The sequence below is a fragment of the Chlorocebus sabaeus genome, chromosome 7, assembly GCF_047675955.1.
Source record: "Chlorocebus sabaeus isolate Y175 chromosome 7, mChlSab1.0.hap1, whole genome shotgun sequence".
NCBI lineage: Eukaryota > Metazoa > Chordata > Mammalia > Primates > Cercopithecidae > Chlorocebus > Chlorocebus sabaeus.
This window is the reverse complement of record NC_132910.1, coordinates 116,782,273-116,794,272: the sequence shown is the minus strand read 5'-3', so window position 1 is coordinate 116,794,272 and position 12,000 is coordinate 116,782,273. Positions and strand designations below refer to the sequence as shown.

The 12,000-nt window shown below is 33.8% G+C and overlaps 1 protein-coding gene across 2 annotated transcripts in view; it reads right to left on the bottom strand.

Annotated features, from left to right (window-relative positions):
• The window catches only part of TLL1 (tolloid like 1), a 222,240-nt gene that overhangs the window by 48,253 nt on the left and 161,987 nt on the right, over window positions 1-12,000 (bottom strand). For both annotated transcript variants that reach the window (XM_008000210.3, XM_008000212.3), the window contains one exon: window positions 1,409-1,604. In XM_008000210.3, coding sequence (XP_007998401.1) covers window positions 1,409-1,604 — 196 coding nt within the window. The remainder of the gene's footprint in view (window positions 1-1,408; window positions 1,605-12,000) is intronic.

The following is a 12,000-nucleotide window of genomic DNA, read 5'->3' as shown; positions in this document are numbered from 1 at the left end:
CTTACTAAAAAGCATAGCTTCAGCAATGCTGATTTTACATTATAACTTGATAGAAATATCCGCAAAAATTATTTTAAAGAAATGTCAATTATTAAGAAATAGATTGTGGTGAACATAAATTAAAAAGTATAAAATTCAGAAATTGACTGGATCTCTTTAAATGTAAACATTGTGTTTCTTATGTAGACATTTTGCTCCAGAAAATATGATAACCCCATATTTTGATAAATATATATATACTGTATAATTGTATATTGAAACACAAAAATATACATAAATTATATATAATATATACTATTTTTAAAAATGTATATGACAGGATACTCTATAATCTCACTCTTCAGGAATAATCTAATGTGAGACTAATAGTAAACATTCTCTGAAGAAATTATGCATCAGCAATACACTAAGCATTTTGATAAATAAATATACGAATATCACATGAAAGAAGCTTAATAGCATGTTTCTTCTATGAAATATATCACATACAGAAAATTTCAAACACATAAATGGAGACTTTAATGAATTCTTTTAATACCTGTAGTAAAAGTGCCAAGTTTTTCTACCTTGGAATTCCTATAATGAATAAAATAGCTCCCAGGGAAAAATCCACTATACTGTTCTTCTTTAAATTATGGCAATATTTGCATATCTGTCACTCTAAGTTTTGCAATACACAATTGAATCCTTTATCCTATCCTATATCATTTATCCTATAAAAATCAATATGGAGGAAAATTTTGTTTTCTCTTCCCATAGAAAAATTTTATTCTATAATGACACACAACATAAGTGTCAATGAATTTCCTAAATCCATATGTGATGTTAACATTTTCACCAAAATACTTGCTTTCTTTTCACCTCACAATACATACAAAATATGGAACATAAGAATAAACTGAAATGTAGTTATGCAATTCAAAATCAAAGCTGATCAGAGATAATTGTTTGTCAAAAAGACATTTTAGATATCAGAATATTCTACTAAGGGGGCCATAAATTATTTCCAATGTGGGGGAAGACTAGTCTCAAAGGGAGTAATGCTGGCACCTGGAAACAAATAGATAAACTTCATGTCAGTAACCTTCTTCTGTTCATGAATTCTTGGTTGGTTATTTGCATTACAAATATTTTCTTTCTGTCTGTATATTCTTTTTTGGAACTTGCTGTTTTGACTATTTCATAAAAAACAAATGGTAGAATATCCTAATGGAATCCCTATCCTGTGCTACAAAGTTCTAAACTCTAGTATTTTGTTAATAACCTTTTCTATCAAAACTCTCCAAAATACCCTTATTCATATTCAACTTTCAATACAACTTTCTCTAGTTCTCCCCTAACTCAAAGCTAAATGTTACAATTATACTTGATAAAGAAAATCTCACATTTGAAAATTATTTCAAATTACCTTTAAAAAAGTTAGCAGCAAACCCTGCTTTGTTCACAGTTCCATCAGAAACAAACTTCATCCACAAAGTATTGGAGGTAGATCTTATATCTTCAGGTTTGTCGTAACCACAGAAACGCCCTATCAAAGGGCTATTTTCACTGGTTCCATCTCTAACTTCCAGGTAGTCATAAGCACAGTTGTCATGCCTTTCAATCTGCAACAGAAAATAATATGTGAACATATACGTTTATAGATAAAATATTTTCTGTAGGAGGTTAGATGTCTTCTCAGTGCCATACTTTTGATTTGTTAATACAAAAAGTTATTTGTATCAAATGAGTATACTTGAATGTTTCTCGTGAGTGTACACTGTAATAGCCACGAACAAAGAATGTTATTCTAGTAGACAGGGAAGGATAAAAAATAACTATGAAACAGTACATTCACATGAGTCAGGATCAACAGAAATTAATTGCCTTTTAAAAGAAAATTAAACTACAAGTAGGAATTCTTCATTTAATAGAGGCTGAAAAAATCCAAAATTAAAAATTATCACTAAAAATCAGGGCCATATATGCTGCTACAATTAATATATAATTTCTTCTGAATCATAATTATAAAAATTGCTCCACAGTCTTTCAATAAAATCATTATTTTATTCCTAGAAAATTTGGATTCAAATTCTCTGCACAAATGTAGCACTATTTTTGGTTATAAATCTCTTTTTGAAAGGCAAATCTGATAATATGGGATTACTGTTCTTCCTTAGTCTATTGAATTCTCTCTCCATAATTAACCTGGTTGTGTAGAGAAAGACTACTACATAGTAGAATCAACAGTGGTTTTCTCTTTCCCAAGGAAATATGGCCTTGTTTGGATGAGGCTTTTTACCTCAACACACTCCTCTCAGCCCAGATAATCAGGGGAAACTCAATCTCTTTCTTTAAAAACTGAATGCAAATATTAGGTCAGACTACTGGCCTATGACACTTTATGGGGGAACTACATGTTCATGGACCCATGTTTCAGCCCTGAGCTTCTAAAAACAAACCAACAAAAAAATCAAAATTTATAAATTGTTTTAAAAATTGTAAGACAATTTTTATGTAAAATTCTTGCTTTTCACCTTTTACAGAAGTTGACCACTAGAGTTAAGTCTTCATAGATTCACCTGCTTATTAGATATTTAAAACTAGAAAGCAAAGACATCTACAATTAAAACACTATGAAAAGTATCAAACGTTGTCAATTATCACTCAACATACAATTCACTAGTTTATGGAACTCTGTTACTAGTGTTAAGGAATACACAGAATGTCATGAAATATCGGGGAATGTCCACGGAACTGCAACTTGAACACATGAAACCATGAAACTGCTGGTATAGTTGGTGGAAAAATCTGTTTTCTGCCTTATCAATACACTAACAATAATAGTCTTCAAATTAGATAGTATAAAGACAAACAAACGAAACCACTTTGAAGCACAGATTTAGTTAGAACCAGGTACTACATTTGCTGCTTCCTAGTCACAAAATACTCAGTGCCTAGTCTCCACTAGGCACTCTCCCTGCTTGGTATGCATCATTCAGAAAAATGTCAAATAACCTTGTCCTCCTGGTGCTTGCATTCTACTGATGAGTAGCCAGAAAAGGAACAATAAACAAAATAAATAATTAAATCATAAAATGTTAGAAAGTCATCAATTCAATGGAAAAATAGAAAGCGTAGCAAGGTAAGAAGTGTGAGAAGATGTCTATGGCCTTACCAGATATGATCTGATCTCAGAAATTAATTAAGAACAGGCCTAGTTAGTATCAGGAGGAGACAAGTATGAGAAGTTGGGTTGGGGAGAGAAGGCTGTAATTTTATGTTAGGTGTTCATTGAGTACCTTTCATAAATCCATATTTTTCCTAAAAATAAATTCTTTGGTGGGTGTGCAATTATGGGAATAAATGGAAAATATTTATATAAAGAATATCTAATTTTAAAAGCACTTTTTAAAACTGTAACTCAATTGGTCACCGGGGTGACAAGCCCAATTTGGCCAAATATATATATATATAAAATATATATGAATATATATAATATATGTATATATTATATATACACACACATATATATTTTATGCACACACACATATACACACACATATTATACATATATAATATATACACACACATATTATACATATATAATATATACACACACATATACATATATAATATATACACACACATATACATATAATATATACACACACATATATTATACATATATAATATATACACACACATATATTATACATATATAATATATACACACATATATTATACATATATAATATATACACACATATATTATACATATATAATATATACACACATATATTATACATATATAATATATACACACATATACATATATAATATATACACACATATATTATACATATATAATATATACACACATATATTATACATATATAATATATACACACATATATTACACATATATGATATATATAAAACCTCTTATCTCAGTCTTTAACAGAATCCCTTCAAAACCAGGGTTCTCTGTAAATATGAGAACATTTCCAGACGGCCAAAGGCTGTTCTTGGTCAAGGGGACAACATAGAAAATAATATATCCGATTTCAAGTTGTAGAGTTTGATAACAGAATAAACGACAAAAGCTGTAAACAAAATAAGCAAAGGTCTTGGCAAACCAAACTATCCTCCCCTGCTTAAAGCAGCACAGAATGAACTGCACCTGATTTACAAATCATATTGGAAGAGGGGTGAGAAAGAATGAGATAGAAAACCACAAGAATTGAGAATACACAATGAAGGAAGCAACATCTTGTACTAGAAGGTCCATTAATAAAAATAATATTACAGCCAGGCGCAGTGGGTCACCCCTGTAATTCCAGGACTTTGGGAGGTCTTGGCAGGTGGAGCACATGGTCAGAAGTTCAAGACCAGCCTGACCAAGATGGTGAAACCCCGTCTCTACTAAAAATACAAAACAATTAGCCTGGCATGGTGGCGGGCACCTGTAATCCCAGCTACTTAGGAGGCTGAGGCAGAGGATTGCTTGAACCCAGGAGGTGGAGGCTGCAGTGGCTGAGATCGCGCAACTGCACTCCAGCCTGAGCAACAGACCTAGACTCCAACTCAAAATAAAATAAAATAAAAATAATTATAATATTACATTGCTTCATATTAGAAACCAGGCTACAGTGTAAAAATTAAAAAGGTTAATTACAAAGGGTTTCAATTACTATTTAAAGAATATTATTATTAAAAATTATGGTACTAACAGGGAAGACAGCATAGCTCCCATTGGAAATGAAACTCAAAATTTCAGATTTATTCAATGATTAAAAAAAGAAATAGGATAATTTATATTGCCTGGTCTATAAAACTCACTCTATTCCTTTAATAGATATGCAATCATTCACTTTACATTTTAATTTACAGTGAATTCACTGGTTACTTAGTAAAAATTGGAATTTTAACTATTTTATATGATACACAAAGAGTAAATATTTCACAGGTAAAAATAGCTAATTATAGGGTTAAATTCACTAGTATATATTTATGCATTACATATTATTTACACATTAAATATGTACCTGGTATTTGGGGGTAACAACATTTTCACATAGTGAATGCCACAGATGTTGAGTTGCCTAGAAAATAATATGTGCCTCATCTACACGAATTTATGATATTTGGAAATACATTATATCTTTACAACAACAATTCTAGACATCTCATCAATTACCTGAATGGTCTTCAGTTACTGATTTTTCCAGTTTAATCCTAAATGCAAGGCTTGCACAGTGAATTTGCTCCATTTTTACTAATTATAATTATACTTCATCAGCTACATCAACACATGAGTAATAACAATGAGCACAAATGAGTGTTTGAGTTACTTTATTTGTGTCATTTGTGCAATAGTTTCTTGAGGTATATCAAATTACTTCATCAATTAATATATGGAATGGATAGAAATAAATATGGTTGAAACTAAAATGTGAATCAAGTCTATTGATGTTATGCCAGTAACTTTAAGCTTCATCAGTAAAAGAACACCAAAAGCAATGATTTATACAAAGAAAGAATGAAAGAGAAAGAAACAAAGAAAAGAAAAGAGAGGAAGGAAGGAAGGAAGGAAGGAAGGAAGGAAGGAAGGAAGGAAGGAAGGAAGGAAAGAAAGAAGGAAGGAAAAGAAGGAAGGAAGGAAGGAAGGAAGGAAGGAAGGAAGGAAGGAAGGAAGGAAGGAAGGAAGGAAAAGAAGGAAGGAAGGAAAGGAAGGAAAGGAAGGAAAGGAAGGAAGGAAGGAAGGAAGGAAGGAAGGAAGGAAGGAAGGAAAGAAGGAAGGAAGGAAGGGAAGGAAGGAAGTTAACCAAAAGTGGTCAACTTCTCATTCTAAACCTGCCAGCCTGTACATAGTTTAGTGGTCAGTGCAAGTGGGTGAGCTCTGACACTGAAGGAAAGTCAGCCCTGGAGGTAGAGGTCAGGCCCAGGCTTGGGACCCACTCACATGCTTGCCTTCATTTGATAACCAAATTTCCAAATCAAAATACCATTGCACAAATATCTATTGCAGTATCTACTTATTTATAAAAATATCTGAACACTTAGAAATTTCTAGATAATAATCTTTAGTAAAAGGTATCCCATGCTCCCTAAAAAATTAAAAATAGAATTACCATATGATCTAGCAATACCACTTCTGGGCAAATACCCCAAAGAATTGAAAGCACAGTCTTGTAGAGATATTTGCGCACATATGTTCATAGCAGCATTTTCCCAATAGCCAAAAAGTGGAAGCAATCCACAGGTTCATTGATAGATGAATGGATAAATAAAATGTAGTATACACATACAATGGAATAATATTCCACCTTAATAAGGGGTACCTAAAGTTCTCTAATTCATACAGACAGAAAGAATGGAGGTTGCCATAAGGCGTCAGGGGAAGGAGGAAAAAATTAGTGTTTTTGTGTGATCGAGATAGTGTTTCAGCTTTGCAAGATGAAGAGTTCTGGAAATTGCTTGACCTTTTCTGATCTACTTAACACTACTGAACTGTACACTTAACAACTGGTTAAGATGGGAAATTTTATGTTATGTATATTTTACTATAATCAAATATAGCTCTCATGACTGTTACAATGTAGCTTTACAACATAGCTAATGTAATCAGATATAATTAAGGCAATGTAAATGATACAACTTGTAGAGATAATATTATTTTAAATGATATACACTTGGAGCAATGTTAAAGCTGTTTTATGCTTTGGGGGAAAATGTTAAACTGATTAATAAAAACAATGCAAATAAGCATTTATCATTAAAAATTAAAAATAATTTTTATCATGAGAAAAATCTAGTAAAGTCTAGCAAATAATAGTATAAACAAAAGGAATAATGAGTAAAAAGGTGAAAAGCTTAATACATAATTATTTTAAATTATGTTATCTTATTTAATGTTTATTAACAGTAAAATTTAGTATTTAAAGTTGACACAACACATGAATAATTACAGCTCAAAAAAAGTTCAAACATGTTAAAAGCAGCGTCACAGGTCTTGCTTAGGTTTATTTTCATGTGAACGGTTTATTTAACTGCTGCCACTTCATTTTTTCTCCATGATACAAGTATTTTTTGATTACTCATAAATTTAATAATTTTATTGTAAACCTGCTATGACCAAATAATATTCACTTGACAGTATGTGAACAGTGGTGAATAAAACAGACATGCCCCGATTGACACATAATAATTAAACAACAAAAATGTACAAGAGAAGATAGTTACAAAAGGAAAGAATTGAATGTCATAATATTATATTAGTAGAACACTGATGCTTCTCTTTACTACTAGACCCGGTGACATAAATGCACAGAGCCAGGCCTTGGTTTCGATCATAGTGCTACCAACTGTGGAACCTTGGGCAAGTTTACTGAAACTAACAAGTGCTAATCTTTCAGATACAATGATAGCTAGGCCGTAATTCATGAAGAGCTGCATTACTCTTCTGTTTTACAGTCATTACCAAAATATATTCTCAGCTAAGCTCCCAGAAATAGTACCTGGTAAGCAGAAAATCCTTAACTAATTAAAACCTCCTTATCTCGGCTTTTTAGTTCATTCACAAAGACTAGCCTACTTATCATAAATTAATAAAAAATATTTAAAGGATTTAAAGGATTACTTTCAGACAAGCAGTCTACCAAGTACCAAGATAAAAACTTATGTATATAGTTTAGAATGTTTCAGCTCACTGCTGTGATTGTTAAGGGTATTTATCAGCTCTGGTTTTCGTAAGGAAAGTATCACCAAATCAGAATGTGTAGTCATGTTGACAAGTACCTCAAACTTAATACCATTTGAACTAATGTATGTGGTAATTTCAATTTAAACAAAAGTAAGCTCCAGGTTTATTTCACTTCTTGTCTGCTTTGGTGACATTCCTTTGAAGTTATTACTGTAAACATTTCCAGCCTTCCAAAGTTTTTCTCTTTTTATTTCTTCTTACTGAAAAAGTTCTCAAATAAAATAATAGTACCAGAAGCTTCTTTACAAATGACTCTGCTGCTAAATAGAAAACAAGCTTTCCAAATTACTTTCAGAGGGGATCTATATTCATATACAAACTCACTTCAGTATATTGGTCTTAAGAAATAATGTATCCAATGACTACCAGAGGAGAGAAAGCTTCCTGTATTAGTCCATTCCAGATGCTATGAGAAAATATCATAGATAGTGTGGCTTACAAACCATGAAATTTATGTCTGATAGTTTTCAAGGCTGCAAGTTAAAGGTTAAGGCACTATCAGATTCAGTGTCTGGTGAGGGCCCTCTTCACAAGTGGTGCCTTTTCATTTTGCCCTCACATGGTAGAAGATCCCTAGGCCTTTTTGTTTGTTTGTTTTTCGAGACAGAGTTTTGCTCTTGTTGCCTAGGCTGGAGTGCAATGGCACGTGCGATCCCGGCTCACTGAAAATTCTGCCTCCCAGGTTCAAGAGATTCTTCTGTCTCAGCCTCTCGAGTAGCTGAGATTACAGGCGCCCGCCACCATGCCCAGCTAAGTTTGTATTTTTGGTAGAGATGGGGTTTCACCAGGTTGGTCAGGCTGGTCTTGAACTCCTGACCTCAGGTGATCCACTCACCTAGGCCTCCCAAAGTGCTGGGATCACAGGCGTGAGCCACAGCACCCAGCCCCTAGGTCTCTTTTATAGAAGCACTGATTCCATTCATGAGGGCTCCACTCTCATGACTAATCACTTCCCAAAGACCCCACTGCTAATACCATCACCTTTGGAATTAATGTTTCACCATATAAATTTTGGGTGGACACAAATATCCAGACCACAGCACTTCCCAAAGGGTATAAATACAGAAGCATCAAGATTCTATTACCTCCCAAATAGTGTTCCTTCCTGCCCAAAGATTCCTGAAACTCATTGACAAAGGCACATAGACTTTGTTTCAGCACTTTCATGAAAATGCAAATGGCACTGGCAAAGGTGCCATGACATAAATTCACATAGAGGCATAAATGATGGACAGCTAAGTTCTTTAAAGTAGATTTCAACAGCATGATATACAAGTTTATCTTTATGGTCCTTATATCTGAAGAGGAATACAGTAACACAAAGAATAATAAACAAGGCCAGGTGCGGTGGCTCACGCCTGTAATCCCATCACTTTGGGAGGCCAAGGAGGGCAGATCACTAGGTCAGGAGATAGAGACCATCCTGGCTAACATGGTGGAACCCTGTCTCTACTAAAAATACAAAAAATTAGCCGGGCGTGGTGGCACGTGTCTATAGTCCCAGCTACTCGGGAGGCTGAGGCAGGAGAATCTCTTGAACTCGGGAGGTGGAGGTTGCAGTGAGCCGAGATCACACCACTGCCTTGCAACCTGGGTGACAGAGTGAGACTCCATTTCAAAAAAAAAAAAAAAAAAGAACAATAAATAAAAATATAAACAGTTTTTGAAATAAGGCAAAGACTAGAATCAGTGAATAAAAACTGGACTTTGTCAGGTAAAATCACAGAGTATTGGAAACACAGGTAAACAAAAGAATTGATATAAACAGATAACTGACGAAATTAAACAACCACCTAATGACTATTAGAACAAATAAGAAAATATATAAAGCTGATTCTTGATATTCATACTAGTTACATTATATTCAGTTGCTCAGAATACTGAACTAGCAAGTACTGATTCATTGCTCCCAGGGTTAGAGTTCCTGTGAGACTCTAGTCACAACATTTTGTTTTTGTGTGTTTCTGTTTAAAGACGCATTAATACAGGTTGCCCATTTATTAAAACTGAACTTTTACCCAACAGCACTATATATACACCATGCATGTCTGAACGAAGATAATCTGACACACATATTTTCTCAGTAAGGCACATGACAGCTGTCAATGGGCACATTAGGTGACTCAAAATTTGCTGCTGTGTACACATCTGTGAATGACCCAGAAGGCACTGCAAATATTAATTTTAGGCTTCCAAAATTTTAGTAAATAGGCAAATTTGCAAATAAAATCAGGATCAAATGTACCTGGGTTTTAATGCTCTTTTAGTACTCGCCTATGTGATACTAGGTTAACGGCATAAACTCAGTTTCCTTACCTAGAAGATTTAGATGCTTATTAGGTACCTTTAAATCCTGTTACTTGTGAATTTCTTGAAAGTCAGCACCTCTAGTCTAAATTCAGTCTAACTTCAGCATACCAGGTACTCCATAATCTAAATCTTTCTTATCTATCCAGGCTTGTTTCCCTCTGCATGGAAACTTACAAGCCTTTAATAAAGGAAGGATATATTCATTTCCATCCGCCAACTGTCACACACTCAAACATTGATTTATGTATAATCTATCCATCCATTTATCTCGTCTATTATCAAACATTATCTCACAAACAATGTTGCTGGAGATAAAATGATCAGAGACACAGGTAAGAACCCAACCCGGTGGTGGACATAATCTAGTGAGAGAGACAGATAATAAACATGTACATAAAGAGATCCGTAGCATATATTCCAGTAGTTGGAAGTGCAATTAACTAAAAATAAAACAGAGTGATGATTTAGAGATAATTGTAGGTAAGACAATATTTTAAGTAGTGTTATCAGCCAAGAACTTTTTAAGAAGGCAGCAATTAAGCAGAGATCCAAATAAAGCAACAGGAGAGTAAAAGCAAAGACCTGGGGCAGAGGAACATCAGTGGTAAACGCTGTGATATGGGAGTGAGGTTGGTGTTTCTGAGAAAGAGAAAGAGGGTGAGACGAGCTGACACAGAGGAAGTGAGGAGGTGCCAAAGACCAAATCACAAGTGACGCAGCCCATGATAATCGAGTCTAGATGTTATTTTAGAGGTGATGGAAACCCCCTGTAAGTAGAGCAGTGTCATAATCTAACGTACATTGTAAAAGCATCACTCTGGTTGTGAGGTGACAAACGGGATATGCAGAGCAAGAGTAGAGACCCGAGGTTCTCTCTGTGAATTCCAAGCAAAGAGGGGGACGGTGAGAACAGTGGTGGTGTAAAGTCATCGCGTATGGGGTATAGTTTGGAGACAAAGCAACTGAAATATGCTGATAGGTTGGCTTCAGGGCTTAAGAGAAAAGGTACAATTAAGGAAGTTCCTTGGACAAGTGGTGACAAAAAGTACTGAAATAGTACTGAAATAAATAGAAGAAGAGTAGGCTTAATGAGTGAGACAAAATAAGCAAGGGTTCAGTTTTGGTCATTTAAAGACAAGAGATCTACCAGATATCAAAATATGTCTAACATATAAATGAGGGAGGCAGAAACATATAGAAATAAGGTAATATGAAGATAGGACAGGAAACTAGAGACAATAAATAAAATGTACTCTCAGCCATCCTATGACATGATTTTTCCCAGGTCATGAAGTATAGTCATCACTGATTCATCCACTCAGTAAGCAAGTATTTATTAAGTGACTATTTGGTGTCAGGCATAATTATAAGTGTCTGAGGTGCAAATCTTTTTCATTTGTCCTTATGCTATCTTATTTTTGAAGACTATCACTGTTATTGCATTGATACATAAAAAATAAAGTACGAATCAACTAATGTAGGAATTTCATGCATCAGTTTTCAAGTTGATGGAATGAATGCATTTTCTGGCATCATGTCTATAATAGAATTCCACAAAAAACCTGAATTATGTATTAAAAGATAGTTAATCTCTTTATTCTTGAAATATCACAAAACACAGCAAATACAGGCATTGGTTAGATAATTTTTATCGGCTTTTTTTTTTTGTCTAAATCATGGGTGAAATTTTTCTACTCAATTTTAGTTCACTGTCAACCATAAACTGGTCTATTTGAAAAGTATTTGCAAATCTACTAGTCCATTAAAATGACAAAGTTCAACTGTCAATCAAATAATGGCAGAATCAAAGTTTCCAAAAGTACAAAAATAAATAAATAAATAAAGTGGTCAGGAGCATAAAATACATGATGATTAAAGTAGGAAGTATATATTTTTTGGTAACAAAAGGAAATACATCTGGGTGGTACATGCAAGGGGACAGAGAC